This window comes from Camelina sativa, chromosome 10, assembly GCF_030686135.1.
Source record: "Camelina sativa cultivar CO46 ecotype springtype chromosome 10, ASM3068613v1".
NCBI classification, from domain to species: domain Eukaryota; kingdom Viridiplantae; phylum Streptophyta; class Magnoliopsida; order Brassicales; family Brassicaceae; genus Camelina; species Camelina sativa.
In genome coordinates this window covers 25678374-25696841 of record NC_141889.1, presented here as the reverse complement: position 1 = coordinate 25696841, position 18468 = coordinate 25678374, and the positions used below count along the sequence as shown (strand labels likewise).

General features: G+C 35.8%; 2 protein-coding genes across 3 annotated transcripts; one reads left to right on the top strand and one right to left on the bottom strand.

Annotated features, from left to right (window-relative positions):
* The first annotated feature begins 2477 nt into the window (after positions 1 to 2477).
* Positions 2478 to 4847, top strand: LOC104719709 (protein NUCLEAR FUSION DEFECTIVE 4-like). Its single transcript, XM_010437673.3, has 2 exons — positions 2478 to 3254; positions 3418 to 4847. Exons 1-2 carry the CDS (start codon positions 2723 to 2725, stop codon positions 4647 to 4649), a joined length of 1764 nt encoding a protein of 587 aa, XP_010435975.2. The 5' UTR covers positions 2478 to 2722; the 3' UTR covers positions 4650 to 4847.
* A 353-nt stretch (positions 4848 to 5200) lies between these two features.
* On the bottom strand, positions 5201 to 16860 carry LOC104719708 (nuclear pore complex protein GP210). Of its 2 annotated transcripts, none has more exons than XM_087468906.1 (36): positions 16277 to 16860; positions 15478 to 15743; positions 15126 to 15292; positions 14829 to 15045; positions 14207 to 14553; positions 13594 to 13773; positions 13374 to 13509; positions 13139 to 13287; positions 12869 to 12980; positions 12189 to 12760; positions 11954 to 12077; positions 11555 to 11832; positions 11361 to 11471; positions 11142 to 11204; positions 10776 to 10967; positions 10520 to 10579; positions 10316 to 10384; positions 9934 to 10077; positions 9722 to 9841; positions 9492 to 9608; positions 9184 to 9339; positions 9032 to 9094; positions 8868 to 8938; positions 8038 to 8449; positions 7768 to 7870; positions 7572 to 7681; positions 7394 to 7465; positions 7186 to 7261; positions 6974 to 7081; positions 6760 to 6901; positions 6619 to 6681; positions 6285 to 6501; positions 6134 to 6188; positions 5941 to 6032; positions 5781 to 5841; positions 5201 to 5701 (listed from the first exon to the last, which is right to left on the bottom strand). In XM_087468906.1, the coding sequence occupies exons 1-36, from the start codon at positions 16447 to 16449 to the stop codon at positions 5352 to 5354; spliced, it is 5748 nt and encodes a 1915-aa protein (XP_087325032.1). In that variant the 5' UTR covers positions 16450 to 16860; the 3' UTR covers positions 5201 to 5351. The 2 variants fall into 2 exon arrangements, with proteins under 2 accessions (XP_087325032.1, XP_087325033.1); XM_087468907.1 differs by having other exon boundaries at positions 6974 to 7075; positions 16277 to 16849.
* Between the last annotated feature and the right edge of the window lie 1608 nt (positions 16861 to 18468).

Genomic DNA, 18468 nt, shown 5'->3' with positions numbered 1-18468 from the left:
TGTTAACAGTATAGTAAGGTTAGTGAATTATAAAAATGTAAAATAATGAAATGGCAAATCCCGATAGATTGTTTAAAATCCTATGTGGACGCCTTAAGGAGCTTATAGCTCCTCATTTTATTTAGTACAGATATATATTAAAACGAAATTGATATGTAGAGTTTTAAGGTTAAAAAAAACGAAACTGATTTAGTTAAACAAAAATAATAAAACTAAAACTAAAGAAAAAAAAAAACCCTAAAAACCTAAACATCGTTTCCTCTTCTTCAATTCCTCCTTCACCTTGCAATCATCGCTGTCATGTAATCTTTTGCTCTGATTCTCTTTAATTTGCTTATCTTTTATATTTTGCAATTACAGTTTTTGTTAAACATCTCAGTGTTTTAGTTTTTTTTTTTTTTTTAAGTTTTATATATGCAGCCCCTTTTTTTTATTTGCTGGTGGCCCTCAAAAACTTAGGGACGGCTTTGTATGGGAATTGCCCATTTTCGCCCAAACAAAAAAAAGAGACGGCTTTGTATGGGAATTGCCCACGTCACGTCTTCTTCTCAAACCCCAAATTTGCACTTGGCGGTGAGTTTCTCCGGAACTTATAGAACCTTGGCCTCTTAAATTTGATCCTCTACATCGTTTTCTTGTGATGTCGTTGTAGTTGATTTTAGTTTTAGGGTTTTGGATTTTTCTAAAACTGATTGTGTAGTTGAAAGCTTACGCCCCCATTTCTAAATTCTCTATCATCGTAACAGATCCTTGAGTTTATCAGCTATCTTTGACAACATATGAGCTGATGCAGACATTAAACCATCTCCTGTTTCATACTCAGTTACTCACGTAGTTAAAACTGCCCCTCCTTCTGGCGCCAATTGTTTGGGCAAATTTTAACCATTTGGGATTGACACAGTTCTACGGATCATCTAACATTTGGAGAGATGTTTTATTGATGAGTAACTCTTTGTTTACATAGATTGAAACAATATTAGATCAGAATCTTCTCACAAGTATCATAGGAGAATCTAAGCTTTGACGGAGGACCATAAATCTTCATCATAGTTGTCTCTTAGGAGCTTTTAGGGTTTTTGTTCCCTGCTCCTCCCCCTTTTGGTTTAGGGACTCTTAGTTTATAGTCGCCATTAAACCCTAATTCTAATTGGATTGGGTTTAATATAGTCGGTTAAGGCTTAACCGAAGTTAACCGAGAGGGAATTTATTTTTTCCCAACAAATTTTATCAATTTCCAACACAAATATTAAATTTTCGCATCTCTTTTCTTCAACTCTTTGTTATGTATTTTTTTTTTACTAAGAAGTAATTTTCCAAAAATGAGTTTTGTCCAAAAATAACATTTTTTAGTTTTTTTTATAAATACCATTTTCCAAAAATACCACAAAATTGAACTAATATTTTTCTATTAAAAACTAATCCTTAAATCCTAAACACTATCCCCTAAAAACCTATACCCTAAATCTAAATTTGTCAACCCAAACCTAGAAAAAAAGAATTTTACCCAGTGAAGAATCAATTTTTTGTGTTTGTGGCATTTTTGGAAAAGAAACTTAAGAGTTGTATTTTTGGAAAAAAAAACTTAAATTATGGTATTTTGAGGAATTTCTCTTTTATGACTTTCATAAAAGATTCAGAAGATCATTGTTTAAATCATAATTATTATTTTTCATTTTATTTGTAAATATTTTTAACAATATTTAAAACATATTTTTGAACATTTGAATTCATTATGGCAATAAATAAACTTTTACAATACAATATTTCGTTAAAAATAAGTTATACCGTAGTATTTTGCAATACAATACAATATTTTGCAATACAAATACAAATATTTGTTATAAAAAATTGCAATAGAATATTTCTAATATAGATCATGGATATGCCTACTTATATTAGTTATATATGTCTGGATACACATTCACACTACGGATCGGATCCCTTCTAACGTAGTCCACCCACACAACTTGATATGGATCTATCTTATCTCTATTTTGTAAGAGCTGTGGACAGTGTGATTAGCTTTGTTTAAAGTACAAAGTGTAATTACAAGAGCGATGCGATTATGATTAAAAGATTAATGTATTAAAAGTCCACTTTTAAAATTATTTTGAGACGTTTTCGATGTTTTAAACTTACCTCGAGTTTAAATTTTTAACTGTATTTATCTACAACTAACATTACATAATTTTAATCTAATTACACAAAACCTCGAAATAATTTGAAATGGTCCTGAACTAGGCTGGAAGATTTGATCTAGAGTAAAAGATTTTTCGTCGGACCACAAAATTAAATATCATTTATGTGTGGGGTTTTGTGGATTCCTTCTAGTCGATGTGACGTGTTATTCTGCGTGTCATTTACTTATTGGATGCGATTTTAATGTACATTTTGGCGGGGAAAACGTGTAATAGTGTGAAAAGAATAATGTTAAGTAATATTCTTTTAAATAATTTTATAATTTTGTCATCTAAATCGTACACGAATTCATTCGAAAAAATAGAATAACGGATCGTTGTCTATTATTCATAAATTTGATGGGTCACATAGCAACCAAACAACATCGCACATAAGTCGGAGTGTCATTCTGTTGTAAGATTTATCAAGCTTGAAGCTACCATAAGTGTAACTATTATCTCCCTTCTATTCTCCATCCTACAATAGTCCAAATATTTTCAATTGTTCATACTTCTGAGGAAAAGCGTCACCCACTGGTGGATCAATGAAGGGTTTAGCCATCCAAATTCTAACCGGAAGATGGTTCATGTTCTTCTCGAGTATCTTAATCATGTCGACGGCTGGAGCCACTTACATGTTTGGTATCTACTCAGGCGATATCAAGAGAACCTTAGGCTACGACCAAACCACTCTTAATCTCATTAGTTTCTTCAAAGATCTCGGAGCAAACGTCGGAGTCCTCACGGGTCTACTCAACGAGGTGACTCCCCCGTGGTTCATCCTCTTGATCGGAGCCATCCTTAACTTCTTTGGATACTTCATGATTTGGCTCGCTGTCACTAAACGGATCTCGAAACCTCAAGTTTGGCACATGTGTCTCTACATCTGCGTTGGAGCCAACTCTCTCGTGTTCGCTAACACTGGATCTGTCGTCACGTGCGTTAAGAACTTCCCGGAGTCACGTGGTGTTGTCTTGGGGATTCTCAAGGGTTACATTGGTCTTAGTGGCGCCATTATTACACAGCTCTACCACGCCTTTTATGGTGAAGACACAAAAGAACTTATCTTAATGATCGGTAAGCTCAAATTTTAAAAATTTATTGGTCATGAGACTTTATGGTTAATGACATGAAACAGAGCAAAAACAGAGTAGTCATTAAATTACATGTAAAACAAAGATTAACGACTTTGTTCTACTAAACCTTATACAACTAATTGTATGAGTGATTGTATTTGTAGGTTGGTTGCCCGCAATAGTATCATTTGCGTTTTTGAGAACAATAAGAATAATGAAAGTGACGAGACAGACAAACGAGCTAAAGGTGTTGTATAACTTCCTCTACATATCGCTAGGGCTCGCCACGTTTCTCATGGTGGTCATCATCATCAACAAGCTCTCCGGTTTCACACAAAGTGAGTTTGGAGGTAGCGTCGCCGTGATGCTCCTCTTGCTTCTTTTGCCCATCATAGTTGTTGTCTTGGAAGAGAAGAAACTCTGGACGGAGAAACAAGTCGCCTTAAACAATCCAGCACCGGTCAACATCGTCACCGAGGAATCGAGTATAGATTCATCAGAGGTTAAAGACGAAGATGAAGAGTCAGACAAGGAGGAGGAGAGGGAGAGGGTGAAAACGGCGTCGTGTTGGACGACTATGTTTAGCCCACCGGAGAGAGGAGATGACTATACGATCTTGCAAGCGTTGTTTAGCATAGACATGTTGATCTTGTTCTTAGCAACCATCTGTGGTGTAGGAGGGACTTTGACGGCGATAGACAACTTGGGACAAATCGGAAGCTCGTTTGGCTACCCAAAGAGAAGCGTTAGCACGTTTGTATCACTCGTAAGCATATGGAACTACTATGGTCGTGTCGTTTCAGGTGTGGTCTCTGAGATCTTCTTGATCAAATACAAATTCCCAAGACCTCTGATGCTCACAATGGTCCTCCTCTTGTCCTGCGCCGGTTACCTGCTCATCGCTTTTAATGTCCCTGGTGGACTCTACGTTGCATCAGTCATCATAGGGTTTTGTTGCGCTGCGCAATGGCCGCTTCTACTTGCTATAATTTCCGAGATTTTTGGTCTTAAGTACTACGCGACGTTGTATAACTTCGGGGCAGTAGCGACCCCGATCGGGTCTTACTTGCTAAAGGTTTGGGTCGCAGGGTATTTGTACGACGTGGAAGCGGATAAGCAAAATAAGGCATTAGGGAACACGAGTAGGGGTGGGGAAGATTTGAATTGCGTAGGCACGTCTTGTTTTAAGTTGTCTTTTATAATAATTACTGCGATAACTTTGTTTGGTGTATTGGTCTCGATGGTTTTGGTGGTCCGAACCAAGAAGTTTTACAAGAGTGATATCAAGAAAAAGTTTAGAGAGAAAGCCCTGGCCGCCGAGATGGAGATGGCAGCGCCGGCTCGAGCCAGATCCACCGTGGCGGAGGAAGACAAGGATGATGTAAAGGCAAAGTAGTAGCCTAGTAGGCAAAGGAAGAGGTAAAGCTGTTTGGCAGATGATTAAAGATACTTGATATGTAAAAAAGATGGTCAATTATGTTAGATCATTATTTTGTTGTTAACACTTTTATATACATATCTCCCCCGTCCATCAGCCATGTTTTCTTAATATACTTTTTAAGCAATACTTAATATTTGATGTTTTAATCGTCAATTGTAACATTTAATACCTTTAGTACACAAACATTTATAATTTATTAGCTTATCCAAAATGAAAATAACCAAAACACCACCAAAAAAGAGCAGTAGAGGGCAATTTAATTGAAGTAGTTTTATCAAATGCAAAACCAAGACTTATTTATATTTAAAGACTACCAAAACCATAAATGGTGATAGCACAGCTCGGGAGTAAGAGATATAGCTTATAAACGGACCATAATGTTTCAATATAATCACTTCCCTGGCTACTTTTTGGAAACATCGGTCTTGAATAATCACTACTGTAGTTTCAAACTTTATATCGAATAATCTCCCTTAATTCAAAAACCTAAATAACTTACCTATATCTGACAAATTACGGATCCTTTAATGACAATTCAATTCACAAATCCTATAAACATTGCTGGCCTCGGGTTTGGTGGTTTACAAACAAAAAGATGTTCTAATCTTTAATGAACAAAGTTTCCAACTAGCAACAAAATCATCATCATCTTAGATTTTACATAGTGTTTTGAGGATTGAACCTTCTTCTTCCTTCTCTTTTGTAATAAGGAGTTTCATCCACTGTTCTCTTCACATACTCCATAAAAGGTGATGGTGTTCTAGGAGATTCCTCGTGGTAAGTAACCACACCGCTTCTTCTTTCTGGTGTTCCCGGTGCTGCAGCTCCACCGTTTGTTGCAGTTCTAGTAGCTCCTGTTGGACCTGATCTATCTATCACTTTCAACAAGATGATCACTGATACAGTCAACACCAAAACGCTCCATAGTATCTTGAACAAAATACAGTCTCCATCTTTAGAGAGGGACTCGCCCGTGTCATAGGAGACATCGATTTCTACACTTTGGCCTGTAGAAAATATTTCATCACATGGTAAGTTGAAGAATTAGAGCCTAATTTATAACCGGTGTAATAAGAAGTAGCTCACCAGTAGCAGGGAGAGTGATGAGGATTCTATCTGTGAATTGCTCTGATCTTAACACATCCACCTGAAAAATGTGAATGAATATCGATGAATTGTTAATTTTATACTAGTATGGATGGATTAGATTACTGAACTTATAGATAGGGTTTAAGTGAGAAATTACCTTGTATAGTGCATGCCCTGCGATACCAAAATCTTCCCTTTTGATCAAGCTGATCGATAACCGACCTTTGTTACGCCAGTGAATTTGAACATCTGCAATGAGTAATATTACGTATCATTTGCATTTCTTTATAAAAAAAAGAAAAAGAGAGAAATAAGAAAAAACTAACGACCAATGGATATACGGGATTTACCGGTGTTCCCCAGTATTGAAATGATGGTCGTGTTTGAATTCGCATCTATATTCAGCTGCAAAATATTTCCAGGTCAAACTCACGTAAAGCACATATAGGCTTTGCTTAACGATACTTTCGGAGATGCAAAGAAAGTAAGAAACTTGATAACCTTGTTTGGCCCCGTTACAGAAAACCCTCCAATAAGAAGTGCAGATGCAGACCCCGAAACATGATGAGCTTCTTTGAGTGAAGCACTAATGGAGAACGACACATGAGGTTTCATGTCTTTTGCTATAGTCATGGAGTGAACCAGATGCTCTGGTGAGTATGGGAAGAAAAGACAATAAGTGTTGCCAGTATCAAGATCCATCCGTGGCTTTGCGTATCTTCAATGCAAGATAAATAAGAGTCAAAGCACGAATGAGCATTTATATATATATATATATATATATATATGCACACACATAAATTACTGCAAGTATAGTTGAAATAAGCATCAATACCCTATAAACGGAGGGTCTACTTGGCAGTTAAACATGGCCTCAGAGACTGCAAACTTGTTCTCCCTGTTGCAGTTATATCATCATCAGTGACTAGTTTCATTTATAAATGTTTTTACAATGCAACATTAAGAGATTACAGACCTGAATTTAACTGGAAAGTTATACCCTTCTGCAGGGATGTCTACATTTGTCAGTGTTTCTCTTGGAGAGTCAACATTTATGGTGTTTCCAAGTAGCACTGTGACTTTTGTTTGCAATTTCAAACCATGACCTTCAAATGTAACTGTGCAGACGCAACAACGATCAGCAGCAAGATAAAGAATATATCTTATTGAAAAAGCATGAAAATATTTACCATGAGCTGAGCCTTGGCTGATCGCTTTAGCTTGGCCAGATGCCACATTGACGGATAGGACACTTCTGTTTGATGTAACCCATTGACCAGAGATTTGATGATCTGCCCCTAAATCACAGTGCAAGTGTATTAGATTTTAAGAAATCTGTTACTTTTTAACAGAATGGGGCATTCGAATGGCTTTATCATGTAGATTTGATTTGACATTTTACCTGCTATGCTGAAATTTAAGAAATTTCCAGTGTGAATGACCGGGTTTTGAGGACAGATACGCGCCCCAACTGAAACCTGACAAAAGAAAACACCTGTGATATAGCCAATTGCGAAATCATAACAGATGCATAACTACACGACACTAAGTTATTTTTTACAGATAATATTTATAAAGCTAGGTAACTCATTCATGATATTAGTCCTTACCAAAACGTAGTCTGATTTCCTGGTATTACCGCCAATGGAAACCCGAATGAGAGCTTTGCCATGTTTTATTCCCTTCATTATATACAGAAGATAGATTGTACGTCAAAAATCTTAACTTTTTAACTAAGTATGTTATATAAGCACAACATGTCTCAATTGATAATAAGGATCAACACACCTTAATGTAGGCACTTGGTTGGTCATTGACAGTCTTAATAGATACAACATCACGATGATTAGTTTCAACATTGTATGTAGTAACTCCATGTGCTTCGAGAAAATGAATTCCTTTTCAAAACAAAATCAAAGATTAAGGCAACAAAACAAATACACAAAAAAATGAAGCATACACAATAAAAGGGTGAGAGCGTTACCTAAACTGTCAAAGTAATTTATTGGAAGTTCAAGTTCATCGCCAACAGCTAGATCTATCACGTGGAAAGGGATCCCCTCACTCTTCATTCTTATTTGAGCAACCTGACAGAATTCTATGTTACAAACAAAGTAGACAAATAGAAGATAAATGAAGCAAGAAAATCATAGAATAATGAATCGAGTGGCTACGCACTAGAGAAGACAACGATCCTCTACTATAACATTGCCTACTGAAAGATAGTCTAGATACACTTTCACATTTATAATACCTCTGCAACCCTCACACAAGCAGCAATCTCAATCCTTCCACTTGTGCGGTCTTTGGCTTGAATACATGCAACATTGTTGCTATCTGTTGTTTTGACACTTCCGCCATTAACTGATATGGTGTCTCGTTCAAAATCATCCCGAGAACTACAGTCTTTCAATATGGAATAGACTATATTGCCTCTGTGACTTTGACCATCCTTATGCTTCTGTGGCTCTAAAGATGAAGGTAATAGACTAGATGATGTATAAAAAGGCGGAAGAACCCAAGTCATAGGCGTCCCCAGAGAAAGTGGCAGATCAGGCACAACAGATAAAATCATCGACGCTTCATACGTTCTAGATTCAGAGTACAAGCCAGGAGACACGAAATCACATGAGAAGGCAATTGTGACTCTGGTTTTGCCAGCTGATCTGTAATAGAAAAGGTAAGCTGCTCTTTAGAATTTGTTGAGTTGTTGAACAAAATACACGAATACACGAATACACGAATAAATTAGCTGAACAAAATACACGAATACTAAGCTGCATAAATTAGCTGAACAAAATACACGAATACTAAGCTCAAGTTATAACTAACAAATCGTGTCTTTGGCTAATACGTGCAAGCTAATTGCACTAGCTAAGCCTACTTCAAAAAGTTGTATGATGTTGAGCATGATGATGCCTTGTAAGGATATTTTAGACTAGTGAAAAGCAACTTCCCTATAGGGAAAAGTTTTTAATTAGCCTTACCTGAAAATAAATAATAACCATAATTGGACAACGGTTTGCATCTTATTAATCTATAGTGTACAAAAATGCAAGAGCACATGCGATAATCTTAAGTTACCTTCCTTGGACGACATTGACAAAACCAGCATTCTCTTCCGCATTAATGGATGATGCACTGAAAATCAACACCTTAACAAGAAAAAACAGAGCTTTATGTCATAAACATGGGAGTCGGAAAAATAAATTACTATTTATACTGTAATGGTGAACACTGAATTGGACCTTCTCATCTTCAATAGTCCACTTGTATGCTCGGCAGAGCTCATAGAAAGACAAAAGGTCTCCCTGATAATACCAAGAATCAGATTTTTGCAAGTGAGAACTCCAGACGAATTAACTTAAGCAGCGAGTTATTTCTGGCTAATGATTCTCACCTCAGGAAATGATGGGGACATAGGCATTTCATGTCCAACGGCCACAGTGTCACTTTGAGCTACCAGCATTGCAGCAGCAGGAAGCCCTACTTCAGCATTGCCTTTTGCCTGACAAACTACAGTACCTTCACTCCCGTAAATAGTTGCATAGATTGTCTGGTCACAAAAGAAACAAGGTCAAAATTTCATATCTTTCAAGTCCATATCTTTCCATAAAGCGTAGCTGGAATTTTCAGCCAAATTTTGTTCTGCTTTATTGGATTTGAGTATTGAAAAAAAAGGTAGATTTCAAAGCATTTTGCCCCTACCGTATTGCCGGGTGATGTTGCGTATAGGCGTCCTGATTTTTCAATCTTTGCAACTTCGTTATCCGCAGTGGTGTAGTCAACAGAAACATTCATGGTCGGGCCTCCTTCAACAGTGAGCTATAAGTACCAAAAAAAAATGCTTATCAGACAAAAAAATTGTTATGTGGACTACACAATGACCCAAAGCTCAGAGATTAAAAGAAAAAGATTAAATATTCCATATATCATACCACGTAAGAAGCACCGGGAACAAGAAATATTCCTTCTGGTTGAAGTCTTGGTGGGGAATAAACTTCGACTTTAATAGTTTGGCTTACTACTTTATCTCCTGACTGTTGTCTTGCGCTGACCTATTAAAAAAGTTTGCTTCAGATGTACTTAAATAATCCTAGTTCTAGAAGAAAATCATAACAGCAAGGAAAGAGTCAAGAAGAAAACCCACATATAGGGTTGTTATTCCCAGTCGTCTAGCAGCAACTTTAAAAGAGGAAGTTGCCACGTGTTCACCAACAGAAAGTAAATCATCATCAACGACATGCTCCACGAGATCATCCTCGATATGCACCATAATGTCCATAAGTGGGTACTGCACTTATTGACAGTTCAGCAATCAATAACTTGTATGAAAAGCTAATAAAAATATAAGTCATAGAGACATCGTAGTACAAAATATCATTTTTTAATGTTGATAATTTTTATATATAGAATTCAGATATATTATAGATTGATGTAGCTAGATAGACAATGCTTATTTTCATAACATGTTAGAGAAAGGAAAACAAGAACATGTGAATCAAATTATCTACAAAAATTATGTCTTAAACCTGGGAAGAATCAAAGGTCATCCCATCGTCAATGCCAGTCAAGAGATCAATGGAGTGTGTACTTCCTTCCTGCCGCATTCAAATTAAGCATGAGAATACCATACTAGATATCACAAAAAGCAAAGTGGAACCAAAAAAGAACTAAAAACAGACGGGGAGGGAATAGCAGAATATTAAAGAAAGTGATAGACCTGCTAAACATACCATTATACTTATCTGATCCGCAGATGCAATCTTTATCCAGTCCACATCTGCAACTTTAATCTGTATGAAAAGAATTGCATTGAAAGATTCAGGGTTCATGAAAATCAAGAGTGACAATCCAGACACTGATCTCCACACAACAGGCCCCAAAATATTCTCCGTTAGAAGTCATAGTCATCTTCCTCATACATTAACAAGTCAATAAAATCCCCCAATTCTCCAAAATTAGCTTATCATGTTTAGAGCACACACTTACCAACGCAAGAGCTGAAAGTGGAGGGGAAACTCCAATGTCGTATACTGTCACGAGTGTAGTCCCTAAACCTTTTGGAGACAGCATCATTTGCGAGCATTGCAGGCCAGATGGGGGCCGTATAACTTCTGCTACACGAGAATTATTCACAACTGCTTCCCACAAACAGCTCCCTCCAGTCATTGACAAATTTACCTTTGGTTGGAAAACTATTGAATTAGTACTACAGACCTAGTTCTGGTTCTCTCAAAAATTGTATAACCAGAGACCAATAAAGATACAGGGAAATGCATATGCTCAAACCATCAAATGTTTCCAATGTATCAATGTATGCACCAAACTAGACGCTTGCTAATGAGTAGGATTTACCTTGGCATTAGGATTAAAGAAGACCAGGTTGAACTCTGGTGTGACTCTTAGTGTGGAAACCAACTGCAACCAATTTACAGAAATAAAAAACAACTACAGCCGTATGATAGTAACAAGTTAATTCAGATAACAGAAGAAAAAAAATTGGAGCCTTAGCGGGAATACATGATAAAGAAATGTGGGAGTAATGAATAACAACGAATCTTCCAACATGCATACCTGTAAGCGTACAGCATCAGTGAGAGTACTTTCCGAACCTTGTGGAAGCAGAGTTGAGTATTGGCTTTTAACAGAATAATCAATACCAGAAACCGTGGCTCGAACAGTGCACTGTCAAAACAGTATATGGTCAAAGATATATAATTTAACAACGGAAAAATAAAATAGACGAGGGAATTGGTTAATATCTTTACCAATCCTGATTCATTGCGAAGAGCCAGAAATCTCTCCCAGCTAGACTTTGTCATTTTTGAGTTATAATCATCATCCCAGTATGCCAAACTTTTGCAACTGCTCAGTTCCCACCTGAGAGAAAGAGTTGACGAGTTTGAAAAAGCTTCTCCAAATTCGCTAATACCAACAGCAGCCACACGGATTATCTGCCCATTTGCCACAGTCACAGGAGTTACACGAAGTCTTCCTGGTGCCCTGTCAGCTTGACTAGCAGCTCTAATCACATCAAGCTTGTTAACTGTAAAATGACATGTATAACCTCAAGTCATGAGCTAATCATGGCATTCTTAAACAGTGGAGGTAAATCCTAGAGCAACTTTGAAAGATCCAACCTATGGAAGAGGAAATATTGAACATACCAGGTTCATCAACAATGAGCACAACAGAGGATGGTAAGCTGCAATGAACAGACAATATAGCTTCTGCCACTGCAGGTAAAGGATGGTCTATACCCACCAGATTCCCACGCAAAAAGACCAGTTTCTGGATGAATTCAAGCAGGGAAGAGGTGACAGCGTCATCTTTCACTTTAGATATCAAAAGTATTTGCAACAAATATCCATAAAATAATCACATAGAATGTCAGCAACTTACATAGGAGCCAAGCTTCTGGCATGAAATTTTATACATATTAGCGTGGCGGTCAAACTCATGATGGACGTTAACTCTGCTTGTACGATCCTCCTCATCTTCATAGAGTGTCTTCACAGTCTCGGTGAATTCAACATTGCCATCCCACCTTTCAGGTCCCCCAAGAAGCATAACATCAACATATGTCCCAGGTACAAGATATAGCTTACTAACACCAAATTCAGTTTCTTCTTGTGCCTTATCAAACCAGTATCCACCATGATGATTCCCATCACTATCTTGTCTGACAGAAAATGGCAGATAAGATCCGATACTCAAAGTTGCTTTCAAATCTATTGATTCACTTAAAGACTTATCAAAATAATGAAACTCTTTTGCCAGAGTTGCTTGTAGAACTGTGCGACCAGGAGACGAAGTATATATATAGGCCCGTGAACAAGGAGGACTGGAGTCTATGCTTCTTAATTCGTCCAACATCATCATCTCAGATGTTGCATTAACAATAACAAAAGAGTCACTCCCCGTCTTCCACTTTATCAATGAATTAAAAGCATCACATTTAGAGAACGAGGCACCTGATATATAAGATCTCCAAGTTAACAATTTAAAAGAAAATAAAGCAAAACAAAAAGAGATATTATAAATAAACAGCAAAAGTAACAAATGATAGTTCCGGTTATAACCATTCAAAGCCTTCATTGTGACAGCTGCTTGCAGGTATGATCCAACAACTGTCTCTACTGGAAACTTTTGCAACATAACCATAGAGGATGGAATGGAAACTTCAACAATAACCTATGAAGAATAAAATAATCAGCACCGTAACAAAGAGTTTGAGCATGTGGATTTATTTCTGATCCAGCCTCTTTGAATCTATCAAAAAAAAAAAAAAAAAAAAAAATCTATTTGTTGAAGTAACAACAAATGGAAAATATGCAAACGAGTTAACATACCTCATCAAAATTTTGTGAATCAAAAGTCGACACCACCTTTACAGTAGCTATTCCAGGCCTCTTTGCCTGGATAATTCCATAAGCTGACACAGACAAAATGCTCATATCTGAAGTGAACCACTTGTAGTCACTCGATGCTTTTGCACAACCTACAATAAGGAGAATAATCATCAAGTCACCATGGTTGTAAAACAGGAAAAAAAAATGTCATGAGAACCTTAAATTGGAAACTGACCTCCTGTCACAATTAGCTCCATCTCCTGATAAACAGCAGGGGTCCAAGGGAGTAGGATCTTAGGTATGCCATCTTCACCGTTTAATGTGAACTGCACTTTTTCGCAAACCATAATTTCTTGAACAACCTTGAGAACCTGCTAAAGACAAAAATATTGAACCTGCAGTGCCAACAAATGAAACGAGACAAAAAGGGTTCCAAAGATATCTAATTTTCTCACCTCTTTTGAGTCCTGATTCCCATTGAAGTAAGTCAATGTAGCTGTCATCTCTCCTAATCCTGGTGAGATTGCTTTCAAAATTCTAGAATTTCGCTGACTATATTCAGAGGGAAGTTCATCTGGCAGTGAGAGAATTTTCCAATAATCTGAATCGTTTCCATACAGTTTTATGTCATCCGTCTGCAATCAACACAAAGAAAATTATTATGTTGAACATACCTGCAATATTATCTACGATAAATCATTTGGACAACTCAGCAAAGAAAAGAGAAACTTCAAAGCAATCAAATGAACAGCAGTGAGAAAATAAACAGCCACAAAAGACACGTCATCAGGCTTTTCTTCAGTATTAAAGATTTGAATACTGTGTAGCCAGCCACCAGCACTTTCCTCTCCAAGAAAAACACGCATGCTCAGTATAAAGAGACTCATGACCAAAGACATTGTGGTTACCCTTACAAGCTTATGGACGATTGATTGAAACCTAAAGATAAAGAAACTATGCACCACGTCCTATTGTTAGAATATACAGAAGCAACGTAACATTGTCACACAAAGAACTGATGCAAACTACGTGTGGGCATGCTAAAAAGGTAAAAGAAAAGAGCAATACCTCAGTTATATAGATTTCATGTGCATCAGGTCTTCCAGAGAAAATCTTCATTTGAATTAGATATTGACGACCAGACACCACATACCAATGCATGGATGATGGAAAAGGTTTTGATTCTATAATAAGATCCTCTGACATTGACCAAGGTGATATGTACAAGATAAGAGTATCTGGAATGACAACATTAATAGATGATCCTTGAATGTGGCCAGCAACCCGGGTATCCTCAACAACAACTGTTGTTGCCCCCAAGCTTAATGCTTTAGTCAGACCTAACAAAGAATCTACTTGAGCAACAGAAGAGTTCAATGCAGACCATCTATGATGTGATGATGGAAGATGCACGGCTGCAAATAAAATAAACAATAGACCAATCAAGACCGAGACTGGAAAGCAACATAGCATATCACACTCGAGCTACAGTTAAAAAGAAATTACAATATGATTTAACACCACTGAAACATCCTAGAACAATCCTGCCAGCTTGATATAAATGTACTAAGGCTGCTCTATACACTGAATTCATTTGACATATGTATCAAGGAAACTCAGCTTTAAACACACAAGGTTATCGAATAACCCAAACATTGCTAAATAACTAATCTCCAAGATGTAGACAAACCTTGAGGAACATTTCCACGCATGACCTTTAACGTGTAACCAAAAGAAGCTCCCATCAGGACAAAGACTGGTGAACGAGGCTCAAGAGACATGGCCTCTGCTACCGTTAGTACTATTTCATCGGCTATATGTGTAAGAGGAGCCTCAAGCAGATGAACTGAAACCTTCTCATGTCCAATTTTGGTTCCCTTCACGACAAACAAATCAGCAAATACACCCTGCAGTTACCATGTCACATTAGATCTCTCATCCATCAAATTTTCCAATTCAGTAATTCACAATCAATAGATATACATACACTATCTTCAAGCTTTTTCTGGATATCCAAGTAGCCACACAGTCCTCCACAGTCAGTCAACGGAGATTCCTTCAAAGGCACATGAGCAAGGTGATGCGTTGTTCCACCACTTTCAGGCGTCAGTTTCCACATGAATTGTAGACCCACCAGTGACGAGAACTCGTTTTCTACAGATAGATTTCAGAAGAGCAAAAAAAATTACAGCAAAAACTGAAGAAAAGCAGTACATTGTATCAAAACGTTAGGCTATAGACTATTAAGAATGTCAATGATAAACTAAAACCCAATTATCAAGCAGGAACGAAGAAAAAAGGCTGTGAAACGACAAAGTGAATACATCGAAAGCACTAACCTTCATTGTCAAAAGCGCGGACTCTAAGCATGGAAAGTCCATCAAGATCAAGCTTGATAGAATTATGAAAAATTTGAATCCGCGAGAAGTTGTCAATAAAGACTTTGCAGCGAATCACCATCCCGGTTTGTAAATCAGTGGCATAAACTGCAGTCTCTTTTCTACCACTATACGTGGCAATCGATTTCACACGCGCGCTGGTCGAGCAATGACTACTCGAATTAAACTCAGGTGTAACTGACAGAATATCATGATGATCCCATGACCTACAAAATTAAAAACAAAAAAAAAAAAAAAAAAAAAACTCAAGATTTATAATCAATTTATTCACAGATTTCTAAATTGAACAATACACAAGACATAAACAAACTAAGCTAAGTACTCACAAGAAAAACAGAACCTTAATCTCTAATCTAACAGTACAGCTTGAAAAGAAAAAAAACTTCCATACTAATAATAGTACAGAGAAAATCTAAAATCCAGTATCTCTACAACATTAGCTAGTATCTCTTGAATTAAGTTCCTAACACTAAAGAACACTCACTTAGCACAATTAAGAATAATATACTGTGGATCCATTTATAAAAATCAAGTAATCATGAAACGATATCACAAATTAAGCATTCCTATAATAATCATCATGTTCTGAGGAACTTCGAAGCTCTAATACAAAAACCCAGTTGAGAAAAAGCAATCATTCTTCTAATCAATCTCGTTCTAATCACAGTTTAGCAAATATATAAGCTGAGCAACATTGAACATGATAAGAGAGTTGGGGTTTTTTTTAGGGTAAAGGTACCATTTGAAGCAGCCATCACTTCCTTGAAGGCGATACTCAACTGGGTTCTTCATCTTTGGAGGTAAGAGTATGTTAACATCGGTAATGTGCGGACCAGAACCCAACTGCGATGATATCTCTCCAGCCGATAGCAACAGAACGAGAAAGAAGAAGCGGAACGAGAAACGAAACATTCTGTGTTTTTGCTTGTTTTGCTACATCAACGCGAACAAAAGAGAGTAGTTGAAGAAGAAGCCTGTAGCTTTATCGAAGCTTTATTGAATGAACAGTGATTTTAAAAAAAATCAGTGAGAGAGATTGAAGAAGATGGATGAGATTGATTGAAACAAACCCTAAAAGAAGGGTTTTTAGAGGGGTTTATGGGAAAAGGGGAAGAAAAGGTGACGTCGCAGAATTCTATTGGTGGTGAGGGAAGATTCGATGTCGTTTTAGCATTGTTCTGTGGGTTTTGCAAAAGAGGAGAGTGTTGTTCACGCTCCGATGATAGATTTAGATTTTCTCAGGTGCTCGGGAGAGAGAAATATGAACAGCTTTTGTTGTTCCCTTTTTTTCTTAGGGTTGTTTTTTGGAGTCTTTATTAAAACAAGCTTGGTCCCTAGATTCTCACGCTTTTTTAAATTCAGCATTAGACTATTTTTTAATACAATTTGTAATTAAGTAGCATCTATATTAACATTTTTAAAGTATATGTCTTTAAGTTTTGCTTATTTAAATTTTTATTTACAACATTAACCTCTAAAAAAATTCCAGAAATAACATTGCAGAGAAACTCAAATACTAAACTTTCTAAAATCGACCAACATTTGTTACATTTATTGCCATAAAATCTTAAAAATATCTATACATTTAATCCCATAAAATCACCAAAACTATCTTTAAAGATTTTGTTTGTATAGACTTTCTATAGAAATTTTTGATTTACATATTTTGATTGTAAAATATAGATTTAGTCATCTACATTGCTTGATTTGAGGTACTTAGGGGTTGATTCCTCAGATTTCTCAAATTATAATAAATAAAACTAAATAATTATCCCGTTGTGTTTCTATAAATTGAAGTACATTTGGTGTCCTTTAAGTTATATTTATTTACAAAATTAATCCTTAAAAAAATACACATACAAACTAAATCAATTAGATTCCTAAAATGTCTCTACAAATTTGGTTTACAATTTCCTAAAACAATTTCTATATTAAGAAATTTATTACACTTAATAACATATGCCAAAAATATCTATACAATACTTTCTTCTTTTAAAAACTCTAATATTCAGTAATAACTATATTGTTTCATATGAACAATTAAAACTTTAATGGTTATAATATGCTGATAAAAATGCAAAAATAATTATTTCACGGGTTAAATCTAATAAATTGGAGTATTTATAATATAAATTAATATGTGGTATACTGCAAAATAACTTTTATGGATATAATTCTTTCACAGGTTAAATCTAAATAATTTTAAACTTACGGATTAAATTTAAAAACACTAAAAAATTAAAAATATAATAATGTAAGAATAATTCTTTCACGGGTTAAATATAAAAAGCAGTAAAAATTTCTATTTTTATAACCATAAGAAATTCGATACCGTACAAATGTAACATTAGTATAAATAAAACTAAATAATTGTCGCGTGTCTACGGTATACAACTGATCAAATTTTATAATTAACAATTAAAATACAATTATATAATCTTAAACACTAAGCAAAAGAAACAAAATTAACAAACAAATACAATTTTTTTAAATTTAATTTTTTGTTGTAAAAATATTGTCCCGTGGTGTACCGCGGATGAAAATCTAGTAAGACTTAAAAGAGGAAATTTTAAGGTGTATGAGATAACATTATAACTAGTAGTAGTACAATTAGAAGTTAATTTACTTGATCATAGTTTTGTTGTGTATTTCTCTCTTCAAAAACAAAACAAAAAACAAAATATCTTTTATAAGCACTAAGTTTTATCAAAAGCCTAATTTTTTCTTCTCTAGATTAGGATTCATATATCCATAACAAATCTCAATTCCCTTCATATTTTCCTAAAAGATTTGGATTCTTGTCACTTGTCAATTATATTTTCTTCTTAGGAATCTGGCCATCATTTTTGTAGCAACATTGCCAAGAAAGTAAAAATGATTGTTTTATCTGTGTTACTATTATCTAATAGCAATGACCATATAATTATTTGG

Coding starts and splice junctions, on each gene's coding strand:
- LOC104719709 (XM_010437673.3), top strand. CDS start 2,723: ATGAAGGGTTTAGCCATCCAAATTCTAACCGGAAGATGGTTCATGTTC. Junction 3,255..3,417: donor AGAACTTATCTTAATGATCG/GTAAGCTCAAAT, acceptor TTGTATTTGTAG/GTTGGTTGCCCGCAATAGTA.
- LOC104719708 (XM_087468906.1), bottom strand. CDS start 16,449: ATGTTTCGTTTCTCGTTCCGCTTCTTCTTTCTCGTTCTGTTGCTATCG. Junction 15,293..15,477: donor CCGCGCTTTTGACAATGAAG/GTTAGTGCTTTC, acceptor ATCTATCTGTAG/AAAACGAGTTCTCGTCACTG. Junction 5,842..5,940: donor CAGGGCATGCACTATACAAG/GTAATTTCTCAC, acceptor CACATTTTTCAG/GTGGATGTGTTAAGATCAGA.